This window comes from Lygodium microphyllum, chromosome 13 (assembly GCF_053477565.2).
Source record: "Lygodium microphyllum isolate KBCC chromosome 13, Lygodium_microphyllum_v1.1.10, whole genome shotgun sequence".
Taxonomy (NCBI): Eukaryota; Viridiplantae; Streptophyta; class Polypodiopsida; order Schizaeales; family Lygodiaceae; genus Lygodium; species Lygodium microphyllum.
In genome coordinates this window covers 25,763,656-25,780,859 of record NC_141147.1, presented here as the reverse complement: position 1 = coordinate 25,780,859, position 17,204 = coordinate 25,763,656, and the positions used below count along the sequence as shown (strand labels likewise).

Here is a 17,204-nt window from a genome sequence, read left to right as displayed (position 1 = left end):
TAATGGGCACTCGCCACTTGCAATGTACAAGTGTGCATGTGTTATCAGTGTTGTAATACATGGGCGGCTAGGCACAGACGCCTTTACCCCAACAATTATGTGTAAATATTTTGAGACTACCACTTCTTCATTTTCTTGTCTATAGGCTCCTTGCTTTCATTGCTTGAGAGTGAGAGAGAGAGTGTGTGTGTGTGTGAGTGTAAGGTAGAGCAAGGAACTAGTGAGGATGAATCTCTATCTTCACTCCTTAATTCCATCTCTTCCTTTCTTCTTGCTTCCAATAGCTTGAGAGGATAAGAGATTGGGTGAGAGGGAGTGTGTGAGGAGGAGAGTATGAGAGAGCGAGGACTCTTTGAGGAGAAGCTATTCTCCATCTTTCTCTCCTCCATATTCTTCTCTTACTCTCAGAGCAGTGGTGGTGATTGCAGATTGAAAGAAGGTGAGGAGTTGGCTTGGAGTGTATCACTTGGATTGTGAGGTCATTAGCAATTACTTTTACTTCTAGACTACCATGTGGGAGAGATGTAAGTAGGTGAGTCTGCTACACCCTCGTGGACTTCTTTACTTTCATACTTTCATAGGGAGTGAGAGAGGAGAGCAGGTGAGAGATAGTTGAGCCATCGATGATTTGAGGTCTTGAAAGAATAAGATTTCCGTCTATATCCATTGTTGAGCTTGCATCAAGCCTAACAATTCACCGCCTCATTTTGAGAAATAGCTACTATTTGGCATGCTGAATACGATTCATTTTTGCCTTTATCATTTTTGCCACCAAATCTCTAGAGCAGTTTATCCTTAAAGCATGGAGCCAAACCAATGACAAGTGATCCAAAGTGAATTACAAAGAAGATTTAGTTGATGCATTGAACAACTCCTCTAAACCTCCAAAACAACCTAGAACTACTAACTTTCTGGCATTATCCTCCTAACAATCCTAAACTATCAGTCCTTTAGAATTATTCTTCTTATGCAATTTATAGACATGCTTAAGGGAACATTTTCTAACTGTTGTTGAATGTCTCGATTCATTTTGGGCTTATCTTGTGCTTGGGAAATTACAAAGGTTGAAAGCTCTTTAGGATGATCCTTAACCTCAATGCAATTAGATTAATCACATTTAGCATGCAAGTTTCACTTGACATAGATGCTAAACAATTCATAAATTCAAGGTCCTCAAGTGAACCCATCTTGTGTACAAGAGCTTGTGTTAGCAGAAGGAAATCTTTGGTACAAAAAACTACTCAATATCAGCACAATGAGAAGTTGGAATATTGCAGAGAAGATGAATTTAAGCATAAATTTGCCTTTTCGAGCCTATCCATGCCAATATTACTATCACAAAACATAGTGCATAGTGCTGTCCTTGATGTTTGAAATGGTGTCATGCTTACCAAAGCTATACAATACGATGCCCTTGTTCCTGTGTGGTGAAAAAGGTAGGCCTCGCTATGTTAATTTGGCAATGCACATAAGAATGTTGACCAGCTTTTATTGCACGAGGTATAATATCTCAATGTGTGGAGTGGATCACATGTACCACTTGAAGCATGGTTAGTTGGTCCTGCTATAAACAAAAAATTTTACTTATTGAGATTGGCGAGTGTTTGCACATCATTACATGTGAAGTGCATCCCCTTCATTTTTTGTAAGCCTCAAGCTACGCCTTTTACTCGCTAAAAATGTGAAGTGAAGGAGACATAGCCTTGTGAGCTGGGGAATCTTTAAATAATTCGTTAATATATAGACTACATAAGGGGAATCTTTAAATAATTGGTTAATATATAGAATACATAAAGGGGAAGAATGTGTTTCATCTCTTCGCAATCTGGATTCTGAGCAGTGAGAAGGCTTTAATGGAGCCAGCACGAGGAAGCCTGGCGCTGTCGATCGAGGAAAACGATCCTTTGTGCTCGGCTCCCACACGCCGGCCACACGAAAAGGGGGCGCGCCGCCTGCCTTGGCTGGCGGCTTACGCTGATGTATGGCGGTCCATGGCGATGGTCCTCCTGGGCCTGTGTCTCGGCCTCCTCGTCTTCTTTTCCGTTCTCGCGTTGCGATCTTCTCCCTCTCTGGAGACCAACAAACAACAGGAGGATCTTCGCGCTTCTCGCCATGAGCCACTGAACTTCCTTGTTGTAGGAGATTGGGGAAGGCTTGGGCTCTACAATCAATCGCAAGTAGCCATCCAGGTGCGTATCAAACAAGCTCTAATTGCAACAGGCTTCAGCTTGCCTTGTTTGTACTTTCTCACTTTGGCTGAATTTTAAAAGAAAAACTACACTCCCAAAGTTTTGTTTCTGAGACTTCGATCCTTGGAAATTTCGTTACTTTTATAAAGCACAAGTTATTTTGTTAGTAACTTGATGCATGCTTCCCTGTGCGTGTATGTTTTGGGGCCATATGCCAGAGAACTGTTTATCAGTGTTCACGCAAATGTCGAGTGAATTGTTGGGAAGAAAATGACTTTGGCGAGTAGGTTTTTGAATCTCAAAATGGAGGATAAATTGAGTTATAATGTGGCACAGAAGCCTACAAAATGTAAGGGGAAAAACTTGCAAATCATTCAGGTTTAAGATTTTTTTATTGGCTCCCAAAATTGTCTTTTATAGACGATGGTGGAAATAGCACTTGAACCAGTAGACAATCAAGTATTATTTTGCAAATGACAAATAGAGAGGGATGCAGCAAATCAACGTTTGGAAACATGTAATGCCCTGCATTTTGGTGTACCAATGGATGCTGGTGTTATAATGAGTGCAAGCACTATCACTGAAAGCATGTAGCTGAATATCCCTGCTTTGCAATCTGACATAGTGCCTTTCAAGTAGCTGAACACATTGTTAACAACCTTGCTCCGAGGCTGTGCATTAACCTGCTGATTTTGGAAACTGCAGTCTGAGTGTCCACAAATGAAGGCAGCCAACAACCTGGCAGCTTCAATAGCATTGTGGATGCTTATTCTGGGTTTTGGTGTAGAATCAAGCTTGCAGTTGTCAATAATAAATATGTACTTCTCAAGTAGTCTCCTAACACAAAGAGTGCAATAAAGCAATCCTATACCATGCTGAAAATTTTTATGCAAAGAAGTCATGAACCACAATTTGTTTGTCTGAACTGACATATGTAACTCATCTGTTCATGACAGCTGTTGTCTTGCCTGCACTTGCATGATCTCTATGCTGCCTCCCTTATGCAGCCAGTAGCCATTCCTTCCCTTTGTGCCAGCCTGATTGTGCACAGCTCCTTCTGTCCTCTTCTTGGTGTAAGCATTCTCCCTCTCCCCTTCTTGTGCCATCTTTTTTCCATCTGGCCCTCCCATCATAATTATGTTGCCTAGGGAAAAACAAGCTTTTGAGCTCATAATTACAAGATTCTAAGCTTAGAGTTACAAGTTGTAATCAATTTGAGAGAGAGAGAGAGAGAGAGAGAGAGAGAGAGAGAGAGATCAATTGCAGCAAAGCACATTTGTTTTGATTGTTTCAAAAGAGCCAAAAAGACAAGCATATGTTGTTTCAAACATCCTTTTCATAACCAAAAACACATTCATATGACAGATCCAATAATTCTTTTAATTAGCAAAAAGATTGAGGATTTTTTGGGCAAATATACCCTAAAAGTAAAATACTTGCATATTCAAGCAAACATGCGTGGTTAAAACTATGCCTCTTGTTTTCTTGTCTTTGGGCCTTCCTTGCCTCTTGCTAGCTGTATCCTCCTGTGCTGAACTTGGTAGCATGTCCTATTTCATGCTGGTCATCTGCTGGTTGTGAGCTTCATCAGAGTTTGATAGAGATGGAGGAGCTCTTACTATTTCTAGCCCTTTCTTTAGTGTGCGTTTCAGTTTTACAGAGTTTCTGAGTGTGATCACACTAGCTATCAATTTATCTAGCTAGTGCATTTTGAGTTTCATGTTGTACCAGTTTGTGTTGACAAACTTGTATTTCTCTAGAAGACTATGAACAATTGTATAATTTTGCTTAAGCTAAGAACTCTGCATCTAATGTGATAACTTAGACAAACTCTTTCCAAGACAATGACTTGGACTGTTTTAATCCAAAAGACACTACTACGGCAATATAATGATCTCTGCGTACAAACAATGTGCACTTCTCTGTCAAAACAACCTGGGTATATGTATGAAACTCACGTGGAATCACTTTAGCTGTGCAAATCCCTATACAACAGCAGTATAACAGTCCCAAAGATATTTAAAGGCACTAATCCTTTGTGTGTGTGAGTTTGACTTGATATGCTAGAGTTTGTTGGGTGTAAAGGCCCTTATGCTACTCCCGTGTATATATTTACCTGCACATGTGAACACACCCTTATGGGTGTAAGTGTACCGTACCCTAAGTATAAATACATTCTTTTATTATTTGTGTGTATCACACTGGTACATCCCCATCTCTCGAATCTCCACTCTCTCTACACCGCTGAATACACCTCGATTGGTGCGCACACTACTTGAGTACTTCCTCTTGTGCTCCTTCAAACTAGTATCAGAGCTTTGGCAAGAGTGTGTGCGATTCCCGAGGACTGGACGGATCAGTCTCTATGTGTGAGTGTGAGCCGACAGGCAGTCAAGATCAATCAGTGGTCAGTCTGACCAAAGGACAGGCTGGTGTGAAGTGCAGGTAGTGTTTTTTGCAGGCGACAGGTAGGCGTGACCGTCTGTAGCAAGCGTGACCAGTTGCGGCGGTCAATTTGTGACGAGGCAACGACGTCTTACAGGCTATCGGAACAAGGCGCAGGTTGAAGAGGTTAGCGGCAACCAGCGGCACATTCCCAGCACACAACAGGCGAGAGGTGACACATCACAAGTCAATAGCTGGTTGATTCGACACATTTGAACCATTTGTGACAGTTTTTATTATTATTTTCAGCAAGCAGTCCCCCCTGCTCACTGACGGGGGTTCACGGCGCAAGCACAATACTCAGATCTGTGCTGATTTATGCCTGAAAATTTGGGGCTTTCCCAAATTTGATGCAGGTCATGTAGAACAGTGACATTTGACCTAGAAATTGCAAACATTGTGCGCATTTGCTTCAAAATTTTGGGGCTTTTCTTATACAAGTGAAATTTTACTCAGCTAAGCCAATTTCATTGTAATTTGTGCACATTTGGACCCTGAAATTGGGGGGTTTTGCTGAATTTGTGAAATTTCTGCAACATTTGCTATATTCGACACTCCGGATGATGAATTAATGCAATTGGGGTAGATTTATTGCAAAAATTTTAGGGCTTTTCGCATCGGTGATGCATTTTGAGCCGATTTGTGCTTTGATTGTGAAATTACAGCAGATTCATTGTTGAGTGGAAGAAATTTGGACTTGGGATGTATTAAATGTTGTAAAAGGGCAGCTTCTCTTGGTACATGTATTGCTGAATGCTCATTATGCAGCAAAACAGTGGTACATACAACACTTGGGTTATTGCATTTGGGCATTACGGTGATGTATTGTTGAAGTGGGAGCTATCATTTATGCATATGTATTAGATTTGGTTCATATACATGCTGTAATCAGCTCTTGGGACTGAAATTGTAGCAAAATATCTGCTTCTTGGACATCTTTGGAAGTACAAGTGTGTGTACTTGCTGTTATATTCAGCAACCTTGCTATTCGCTAAAAGTATTCAGTATTTTATTGTAGTCTTTTATTGCTGAAGATGGCTGGCAGTGCATCTACATTTTACCCAAAAAGTCTTTTTGAGATTCGTAAATTTGATGGCAATGGATTTGATCTTTGGAAAGATCGTATGTAGGGTATACTTTTTTTGAAGGATTGTGATGATGCTTTGGTAGAACATAAGCCTATTGCTTTGTCAGGTGAGGATTGGGCTAAAATGAATAAGAAAGCCATTACTTATATCAAAATGGCTATCATGGATGATATCTTGGTTGATATCAAGGGACTTACCACTACTTATGCAATTTGGGAGAAACTCAAGGCTACATGTGAGAATACAACTCTTGTCATTCAGGTCCATCTCATGTGAAAGTTAGTCAACTTGAAGCTTGATGAGTCTAAGCCCGCCTCAAAGCATTTAAATGCTCTCATTGGTATTTTGAGTGAGTTTTACAGGATGTAGGCTTGTCGGCTTTTAATCCTAAGCTGAGGGCTATTTTCTTGCTCATGACTTTGCTAGATTCATGGGAGGCATTGGTTGTGTCATTGTGTAACAATCCCAACTTGACATTTGATGGTGTGCGTGGTTCTATTCTCAATGAGAAGATTAGATGCAAGGCAAGTGGAGAAAACTGTGGATTAGCCTATGATGCAAGAGGACGAACTGAAAAGAGGCCAAATGTTGCAAATAAGAACAAAAATCATAGCAAAAGCAAAGAAAAACAGCAAGATATCACTTGCTATCAGTATGGATGCAAAGGGTATAAAAATCCCAATTGCAGATACTATAAAAAGGAGCAAGAACTTAAGAAGTAGGCTAATGTAAAAGGTAAAAAGAATGAGAAGGATGGTAGCTCTACCCTAAAGAAACAGAAAAGAAAAATGTGGTATCTAATGTTGTTATTGAGGAGATAGAATAAGATAAAGATGCTGATTTGTTGGCTGCATCTTTAGATCCACATGCTATGATAGTGGAAGACATGTATATTACTAAAAGGGATGTGATAGATGCCTTGTTGTTTGCTCATGATGATTTGTCACAATCATGGATTGTTGACACTGGTGCTTCATTTCATGTAACTTCATATTTGGAGTGTTTTTCTTCTTATGCAAAAGGTAACCTTTAGAAAGTTTACCTAGGAAATAATCATGCATGTGATATTGAAGAATGGGCACCATACACCTGGCTCTTAAAAATGGTCAGGAGTTGATTTTTCGTGATGCTAGGTATGTATCTAGTATCAAGAAGAGCTTGCTTTCGGTTGGACAATTGGACAACAGGGGTTACTTCACTACCTTTGGTGGTGGAATGTGGAAGATTTAGAAAGGTTCCATGATAGTCACTAGAGGCGACAAAAAGGAAACTCTATGTTATCTTCATTGCAAGGCACTTTTTGGAAAGTTTGTTGTAGTTGCAAAAGTGCAGCCACACATGGAGTTATGGCACAAGCGTCTTGGACACATGAACCAAAAGGGTTTACTTGCACTTTTTTCACTTGGAAGAGTTGATGTGAAAAACTCAAAGCTTGATTTTTGTGATGACCGTGTTTTGGGAAAACATGTAAAGAGTTCATACTCTCATGGAGCCTCTAGGAAGATATGTATCTTGGATTTAGTCCATTATTTTGATGTATGTACCATGGCAATAAAAACTCATAGTGGTTTCTATTATTTTGTGTCTTTTATTGATGACCATTCCAGAAAGCTATGGGTTTACTTGCTTAAGCAAAAAAGCAAGGCATTGGACACCTTTAAAAGGTTTTATGCATTTGTTAGTACTCAAAAGGGCTTAAAATTAAAATGCATAAGAATATACAATGGGGGAGAGTATATATCTAAAGAATTCACTAAGTTTTGTGATGTCAATGGGATTAAACAAGAGCTTACAGCTCCTTATAATCTGTCATCTAATGGTGTGGCTGAGAGAATGAATCACACTCTATGCGAGAAGATTCGGTGTATTTTATCCATAGCTAATCTCTCGTAATTGTTTTGGGGAGAGGCACTTAAAACCGTGGTGCATATTTGCAACCAATCTCCACATCGTGCACTTGAAAGTGGCATTTCTAAAGAGGTTTGGTTTGGTAAACCTGCTTTATATGACCACTTAAGGGTCTTTGGCTGTGAGTGATATGTACATGTACTTGTTGATAGCATAACCAAACTTGATATGAAATCCCATAGAGGTATCTTCATGGGTTATGGAGATGAAGGTGAAATGAGCTATAGAGTTTGGGTTCCAAGCATGAAAAAGTGCTACACAACCGAGATGTGGTATTTAATGAGTTAAAGCTACTAAAAAATGCCATAGTTGGTGATTTGGACAAAAAGAAAGTAAAATTTCAGCATGATCAACCACTTGAAAAACCATCAACCATTGAAAATTCAGCTCCATTTGATGCTGATTTTGATAATCAGCATATCATCATTGAGTTAGATGACAATGGGCAGCAAAGGGATGCTGAAAATTAGCTTAGGCAACAAAATCAGCATGTTGAAAATGAATCACAACAGTCTGAAAATCAGTCTGAAAATGTATTACAGCAACCTGAAAATGCAGTTCAGCAGCCAAATAATGAGGTCATTGACATTCCTTTGGATGTGGATCCATTGCCTGATAACGCAAATCATTGGGTGAAAAGGTCTGCATGTGTTAGGAGACCTATATAGAGGTTTTATCCCTCTTTGGACTGCATTTTTCTCACAGAGGAGGGTGAGTCTCTCACATATAAAAAGGCATTATCATGTGAGTTAAACAAAAAGTGGAAGCTAGCTATGCAAGAGGAAATGAAATCATTGTATCAAAATGATACTTGGGATTTGGTTCCATTACTCAAAGATAGAAAAGCCATTTCTAACAGATGGGTCTATAAAATCAAGTGTGTGGATGGCAAACCCAAATACAAAGCCAAGCTTGTGGCTAAGGGTTATACACAAAAACAGGGGATTGATTTTTTAGGAAGTCTTTTTACCTGTTGTCAAAATGACCACTCTTTGGGTATTGTTTGCTATCGTAGCATCTATGGATCTTAAACTTGATCAGATGGATGCTAGAATTGCATTTGTGTACGGTGGTTTAGAAGAAGAGCTGTATATGAAACAACTAGAGGGCTTTGTTATGCCAAGAAAGGAGCACTTGGTGTGTAGACTTAAGAGAAGCTTGTATGGTTTAAAACAGGCTCTTAGACAGTGGTATAAAAATTTTGATGCCTTCATGCTCTCACATGGGTTTAAAAGAAGCAATGCAGATCATTGCTTATATATAAAGAAGGTTGATGATGGAAGCCTTATAATACTTGTGCTTTGTGTGGATGATATGCTTATTGCTGGTAAGCATAAAAGCCAAGTTAATGCATTGAAAAGATAACTGAATTCAGCCTTTGCCATAAAGGACTTGGGTATAGCTGAATACATTTTGGGTATACGTGTAACGAGTAGAAAGCAGAGTTGTTATTTCTCTCACAAGAAAAGTATATCAACAAAGTACTTGATTGTTTTTCTATGGCAAATGCTAAGTCACTTGGTGTTCCTTTACCACCATACCTTAAGCTTAGCAAAGCAGATTGCCCAAAAGATGATAAGGCAGCTAGCTTTATGGAGAGTGTTCCTTATGCTTCAGCTTGTGGGTCACTCATGTATGCTATGGTTGCCACTAGACCTAACATTGCTTATTCAGTGGGAGTTGTGAGCATGTTTATGTCAAATCCTAGCAAAGTACTTTGGGAGGCAGTGAAAAGTTGAAAATGTATTTGCTATGGAAAGGGTAGGTTAGATCTGCAGTGGTATTGTGATGCAAACATGGCAGGTGACTTGGATACTCACAAGTCTACTAGCGTGTACATATTTACTTTGACTAGTGGCCCATTTCTTAGTGCACTAGATTGCAAAAGATAGTAGCACTTTCTACCATTGAGGTTGAATATATTTCAACCACAAAAGCTTCGAAAGAAGCTATTTGGCTTGGTCGTCTGGTCAAGGATTTTAGGCTACCTACCAAAACACATGTACTTGGATGTGATAGGCAAAGTACTGTATATCTGGCTAAGAATTCCATGTTTCATGCGCATACCAAACATATTGATGTGCAGTATCATTTAATCACATAGGTTCTGGATGATGGTCTAGTCACATTGACTAAGATCAGAACACAATATAGCCTTGTAGATGTTCTCGCTAAAAGTCTTGCAAAGGCTCAACATGAGCATTGCATTCAGCTAGAGTTAGAGTTGGTTAAAGGTTCGCTTGGGACATTTAAGTGGGAGGTTGTTGGGTGTAAAGGCCCTTATGCTACATACTCGAGTGTATATATTTACTTGCACATGTGAACACACCCTTGTGGGTGTAAGTGCACCATATGCTAAGTATAAATACATTCTTTTATTCTTCGTGTGTACCACACTAGTACACACCCATCTCTCGAATCTCCATTCTCTCTGCATTGTCGAATACACCTCGATTGACGTGCACACTACCTGAGTACTCTCGAATCTCGACTCTCTTTGCACTATTGAATGTACCCTTGACGCGCACACTACCTGAGTACTTCCTCTCGTGCTCCTTCAAACTTGATATGTTGGAGTCTTGGTCACAAGTGCCCATGTAGATCATATATTTAATGTGTGGACTATTTGCTAACTCACTGCATGGGTCCACCGTAACCTATGACCACTCATCAATGACTAGTTGGTAGCTGAAATGCAGTTTTCTAGATATCTATTAATTATGAAGGAAACAAATTTAATAGATATGGATTACCCAATTAATTAGAAAGCATAGAGATTCTATTTTGTTGTTGTATTTTGACACGGAATATGATTTTGTGTAGTAGTAGTCGCAAAATGCAAATTTGTAGGTCTAGAGTGTCATACAATTACGTAGAGTGTTGTATAAAATGGCTAAAACACCTTTTTGGGTTTTTTTAATGGGCCAGAAAAATGTGAGAAAAATATAATAATTAAGAGGCAAGTTTTTTGAGCTCAATGACTATTGCTCCCACTAAGGGTCTATTGATGAAATATTTTTTCCATCATTCAATTGAATGTTGTTGGAGTTGGTAAGTGTAAACACGTTGTTAGAAACTCATACAAACCAAACATTGTGTTGAAAGATGCCTTTTTTCTTCTTCTTTTCGAATGCATATTTGATAATATCCACTATTCAAAGCTATTTGGCTGAATGTTGCAGATCCTTTCAACTTTTAGCTTTTCAAGGAGATCATCTATCCTTGGAATAGGAAAATGATTCTTGATGGTAATCTTGTTCAGCTCACAATAATGAATGCACATGCTCAATATGATGATACCCACTCTTCAAAGCTATTCGGCTAAATGTTGCAGATCCTTTCAACTTGTCAAGGAGATCATCTATCCTTGCAATAGGAAAATGGTTCTTGATGGTAATCTTGTTCAAGGCACGGTAATGAATGCACATGTGCCATGCATATGCTCAATATGACTAGGGTAGGAAGCCTGCACAAGGAAGTTGTAGATGCCCCACACACTTCGTAGAAAGGCCAAACAAGGCACAAAATTTATGTTCTTCTCAACAGATTTGCTCTAAACAGCAAGTTGAGTGTGGTCTTCTTTCCTTAGAACCTCCCAGTCCTCACTTTTGGCGATGATTCCATGTGAGAGATTGCAACAAAAGAGGAACACAAACAAGGGGAGAGAAAGGAAAGAGAGAGACTACAATTAAAAAAAGAAAATTAAGTGATAAATCCTTATTGACTTTGAATGAAAGCTAAATACAAAGAGTGGATTGATTAGTCCTTGCACGCAGCCCAAAGTGTTACTGAGGGCATTGGATCAAGTTGATGACAATTGGCAGCACTGGAAGATGGAGAAGTGTCTTGAACATTGCAGTGTGCTGGAAACTTGTAGAAGATAATGATTGGCTAAGTGGAGCAACAATTATAAATAGCCAAACTCCCAAAAGGCTGGCTGACCTGCATTAGGAAAAGCATTTAATGCTAGTGAACCTACAATAAATAATGTAGGAAATATAGTCACCATTAAAAAATGATGATTGCTGTTGGAAGCGGGTGTAGCAATGGAAGCGTAATAGATGATTGTAATAGACTGCACAACACAAGAGAGGAGAGAGAAAAGATAAGAACACAACAAAGAGGGAACTTAGAGATATGCTCGAGAATGGAATCCATATACCAAACATGAGACAGTTGCATACAATGGTGAGTCACCAGCTATGGGCACTAGCACGGGCTCCCTTGCTTCAACAAGTCTTGCTGTGGAAGGCTGCAAGTGAATGAATGAATGTGAAGGAGGGATCCCAAAATAAATAGGTAAAAACTAATGTCTGAAATGCATCAAGGTGTGGCCTAAGACTAAAGTTGGCCAGCCAAAAAATGCCAATAACCACAAAAATAGGCAAATAGTCACCAGTAGGGTAGAGGGGCTAGTACAATGACAACTAACTTCAACCTTGTTGGAAATCTCTAGGATTAATCTTTTTCCTCTTTGCTATCACAATGAGGTTGTTGTGATGAAGGAAAGTTGAAAAATCATCCTTGCTTGAATTTGTGAAGTCTATGGTAGACCTGCTGTGTAAAAAAGAAACATGTGATAGTGCAGGTCTAGAAGGACAAAGCAAGAGCTTTTCTTGACCAATGAGATGCTTGTGTTCAAATTTTCTGCCAATGAATTGTTTAGAAGCCTTTTGAAAAGCGTCCTTATATTAGGGGTGCTCTGTAACACTATTGGGGGCCGTCATGCTATTGGCCACCTCACCCTAGTAGGAGAGAGTTTGGATGCAGGCTCTAGCCAATAGACAATAGTAGACAACAGCTCGAACTGAGATATATTCCATAGATGGGGTGTGGACAACAGAGACGGGCACGAACAATTTGCAAAATAGGAGTGGGTTGAGTGATGGACAACTTATCTATTTATAAGAATGTGGATCCTCCCAAATTAGGGTTTGGCTTATGGGACATAGCCACTCTCTAGAAACTTTGGTAATAATTGAGTTTAGGGTTGTAATACAGAGCCAATTAGTTTATAATGCATTTTTAAGCTCAATAGGGGGCTTCTAAGCCTCATCCATATGCAAGCATGTTGGACCTAGATTGTAGCTTTCCACTGTTGAGCTAAAATATGAATTACTTGTTGATTAGCCTCTTAAAAAATGCTCTTTTAGAGTAAAACCCTAAAACGGGGAGCGGTTCAAGAGAGTTTAGTGGAAACCCTAATTTGGGAGGCTCCAATCCACATCTATAAATAGATAGGTTGCCTGCCATTCAGCCATCATCCTTGTTTGCAGGTTACACCAGCCCGCACACCCTCTGCTACTGTTGGTGCCCAATTTCCAGCCCATAGCCCGCCGCCTCCATTTGTTGTCCAGCCATCATCGACTGCAGCCACATTATCTCTAGCTGTCGCCCTGCTGTTTACAGCACCTGTGCACAGTTTCCAGCCTCCGATCGGCGGTACACTGCTGCATTTACCAGTTTCCAGCCTCTAGATTGTTGCATTTTGGTGACCCGCTTGCTGCCATTCACTATTCAACACTCCTACACTTTGATTGGTGGTCACATAATTGGGATCCGTCTCTGATGGACGTCACACTTCGACATTGCTGAGCCTTGCACACTGTACACTCTTACATTCATTTACAGCATTCATTCACTTCAAAGTTGTGTTCTCTCTCTCCCTTCTCCTGTCTATGTTTGAGTTTTGAGTTTTGCATTTAGGGTTTGAGTTTTTCCCTCTGTGTCTGTGTCTATCTCTTCGTGTTTCTGTCGTGGTCGTACACTCTGTGTGTCCTCGATGCAAACCCTAGCAGTTTTCTTCACATCCACAACATCAACTAAGTAAATTGGTAGATTGAAATCCTAGAGCTGGATTTCCTTTTAGGTTCATGATGGGATGTTTGATGAAGAGTGGTCTTTGCTTCTAGTTCTTAGATGAGGGGGGCTGGGGCACTTAGGTCGTTTGGTTTAAGGTAGGGAATCCATGGTCATGGTGTACTTTCTTGGAGCTAGTTCATGAGAGGTATGATCAACATTGACATTGGTGTCTTTCCGAGGCACCTTGGTGGTTGCTTGATTACCCATTTACTTGGGTATCCATGGTCCTATTTGATTGTCATTGTTGCATGTACTATGACTATCACTGTATATTTTATTGTCATGATCACCCATGCTTGGTGGTTGCTTGATTACCCATTGCTTGGGTATCCGTGGTCCTATTTGATTGTCATTGTTGCATGTACTATGACTATCATTGTATATTTTATTGTCATGATCACCCATGATCTGAGAGAGGGTGTTAGTAGTGTACATATCATGGGTACCAATGTGTTTATTGTGGGTGCTAGGACCCATAGTCAGTGTGTAGTTCATTTTTGTGTGAGGCGCATTAAATGTGGCCGGCCTGTATTTTTTGCCACAGTATGTACTGGCTGACTGCATTATTTGTTGTATATATTTCTTCCTATTTATAGGATGCGCCCTCCTCTCATTTATTCATCAAAAGTCATCCTACAGCATGCTTGCTTCTTGGTGGAGAGAGAGGGAGTCTACTGCACTGTGGTGGCTACACACTTGGTCCATCCCAGTGTACTACCCTTGAGTCTCCGTATATGGATTCCATTTCCTGAGTCTATTCTCTATGAGTTCTTGTGTTCTTTTTCTGTTCCTTGTGTTCATTGCAGTTTCTATCAGCAGTGTCTCTTTGCTTTCATTACTCCATGCTTTTTTGACATATATTAGGACTTAAACCTACCTGAAGTTAGGGAAGTAGACCTAAGTTAATGAGCCACAATCTGCCTAGATGAATTGCAATTGAACAAGTGATGTATCACAATTCATATTAAAAGTGATACAAATAGAATGTCTTTGAAATCCTAGGATCCCAAAGCTTCAGGAAAATTCTTGTAACCTAGAGTAACATGCAAAAATTCAGGGATAGAGCCTTAGAGTCACCAAGTTCAAACTATGAAGTAATGCTCACAAGTTCTTTTGTAAAGTTGGGGGAGAAAAAACTGTTAAATTCTGTTACAAGATCTATTTTGATAAATCTTTAGCTTTGAAGGTTTGTTGTTGTTACAGATGGGAAGAATTGGAGAAGAGCTTGACATCCAGTTTGTTATCTCAACTGGTGATAATTTCTACGAAACTGGGTTGAAAAATATTGGTGACCTTGCATTTACAACTTCCTTCACAAATGTTTTTACTGCACCAAGCTTACAGAAAAAGTGGTATGCAGGTTTGGCACAATAGTTTTTTTTAAAAATTCTTGATAGGTGGGGTTAGGGAGATTGAAGCCCTGATTTCTAAAAACAATAGTTAAATGACTACTTTCAATGTCCTTTGAAGTTCTGGGTAATCATGACTATATGGGAGATACTCTCTCTCAATTGAGCGATGAGCTTGCAAGGCGAGATCCTCGGTGGTGCTGTAGGCGGGAATTTGAGTTGCATTTTTCCTTATGCCTAGCTCCAACTACTACAGGTCTGCATGGTTTCTGGATAATAAGTTCTCAGATTAGTATCTTTTTCCAAGGACTCTTAGATCAATCTTAAATAATGTCACCAAATCAGTGTTTCCTATGGTTCAGGTACCTGTATTGCCTCAGTTGGTATGTTTTTCATTGACACAACTCCATTTATTGACGAATATTGGGTCTCTCCAAGCCACTCTTTTGATTGGAGAGGTCTAGCTCCTCGGCAAAAGCAGTTACATGTCCAGTTGGAGGTAAGTATAAGCTTTTAAAAAGCATTAAAAAGAGTATGGCTAGTTTAAATGCTGAGTTGTTGCTTCTGTGTTGCATTGTCTAGAGTCTAGCTCATAAACTGCAAAGTTCAAATGCAACATGGAAGATTGTCATTGGGCATCATACCATCAGGAGTGTAGGGCATCATGGAGATTCTCCTGAGCTTTTGAATCAAGTACTACCTGTTCTAGAGGCGAGTGCCTTTCAAACACTTGCAAAGCTTGGGCCAGTTGTTTCCTTTCAGTTCTCTTTGAATGTTCTTCTTTTGTGTACAGAAGTACGGAGTCGATATGTATGTAAATGGACATGACCACAACCTGCAACATATCAAGCGTTTAGACAGGTCAGTAAAAACTACAAAAACTTCAAACCAGAACTAAGTGAAGCTAACATGAGCGTTTTGTCACTTTTCCTTTATATGCTGCAGCTCTGTCCATTTTTTGACAAGTGGTGGTGGGTCGAAAGCTTTCAAAGGCTTGAGATCATTCAACAAAACAGCAGGGGTGCAGTTTGTATTTGATGGTCAAGGTTTTCTTGCTGTTTCTATGGAAGAAAACACACTTTCTTTTACCTTTTATGATGTTTTTGGCAAATCACTTTACTCCTACTCCCTACAGAAGTGACAGTTTTGAAAGTTGTAAAGCATAGTGTTGTGTACACAATCTGGAATCAAACCTATAAACCACATTGAAGCATCAAATTACCAGATTTGGTACAGAAGGGTGCAAGTCCGTTCGTCCCCACGGTATTGCTATTTTCCTCTTTCTTTATAACAAGAAAAATATCAGGTCTCTTTCTTGCATGCACATTGTGAACCACTTGGTATGTGTTTTGAAGCTGTTAATCTAATGACATGCTTGAGCACATATCTTTACCTATGATTTTACTGCCCTAGATTCTTAGATGAGAACTTCATTGGATGAAGGGACTACAAACCCAAGAACAATAAGAAGGAATGTGATTTACCGAGAAACAATGTGGTTATGAAGAGAGTCCCAAAAAGGGAAGGGGTCACATATTCTATGAAGAAGACTGAAAATAATATTTGTAGAGGTTGGTGTGCTTTTTATTTTGTTTTCTTTTCCATTATTTTGGAAAAGGCATGAACTTTGAAAGCTTCCACAAGGAATGTGTCCAAGGTTTCAACTCATGCACCCCATGTACATGCCTAGATGCTGAAAACCACTTGGGCTTCATTAGTCAATCCTTGTCCTTACAGCAAGCATGGTGTTGGAGTACTTAAAAGAACCCAATGTTATTTATAATGTAAGCAAGTCAATGTCACATTGTGTGAAGTTACAGGTACAAAAATGATTGTATATATCTAGATCTTCAAATGTTTTGACTATGAGGTTGCAGTGTATTTTTACTTTTTGTTTCATTTTGTTCTTCAAAATTGTAGTTGCTTTTTGTAGATCTTCAAACGTTATGACCATGAGGTTAGTGTTTTTGTACTTTCTGTTTCATTTTTTCTTGAAATTTGCAGTCGCTCCACTTCTTAGTTAGTTGGCATTTCTGTAGGTCACCTTTGAATTGGTCTTTCATCAATCTAGTGTGGCTCTTGCCCAACGATACAATAATGCAATGTGGTTATTCTTAGGTAGTAATAAAAATGTTGCCATGACACACCTTTGAATAAATTATTGAGGTTAGCATGAGTATTGTAAAAAGTACTCTTGGTACACATTTATTGTAGAAATCGATCTCTATAAGAAGAAAGGAATTTTGTTTGATCTCTTCAATTTGGTCTAAAACTTTATCAGTTATTGTCTTGGTCCATGGATTGTTATAATGAGGCTATTAGAGTGCAGGGGTGGTGCAAAAAGAAGGAATTTTGTTTGATCT

The 17,204-nt window shown here is 39.4% G+C and overlaps 1 protein-coding gene across 3 annotated transcripts; it reads left to right on the top strand.

Annotated features, from left to right (window-relative positions):
• The first annotated feature begins 1,804 nt into the window (after positions 1-1,804).
• Positions 1,805-16,679, top strand: LOC148026437 (purple acid phosphatase 4-like). 3 transcript variants are annotated; one of them, XR_015692838.1, is made up of 8 exons: positions 1,805-2,189; positions 14,696-14,852; positions 14,963-15,097; positions 15,204-15,340; positions 15,424-15,552; positions 15,635-15,702; positions 15,787-16,104; positions 16,285-16,679. XR_015692838.1 is itself a non-coding variant. In XM_087690876.1 (7 exons), the coding sequence occupies exons 1-7, from the start codon at positions 1,854-1,856 to the stop codon at positions 15,980-15,982; spliced, it is 1,158 nt and encodes a 385-aa protein (XP_087547002.1). In that variant the 5' UTR covers positions 1,805-1,853; the 3' UTR covers positions 15,983-16,161. The 3 variants fall into 3 exon arrangements, 1 of the variants encoding a protein (XP_087547002.1); XR_015692837.1 differs by having other exon boundaries at positions 16,255-16,679; XM_087690876.1 differs by lacking the exon at positions 16,285-16,679 and having other exon boundaries at positions 15,787-16,161.
• Positions 16,680-17,204: the final 525 nt, after the last annotated feature.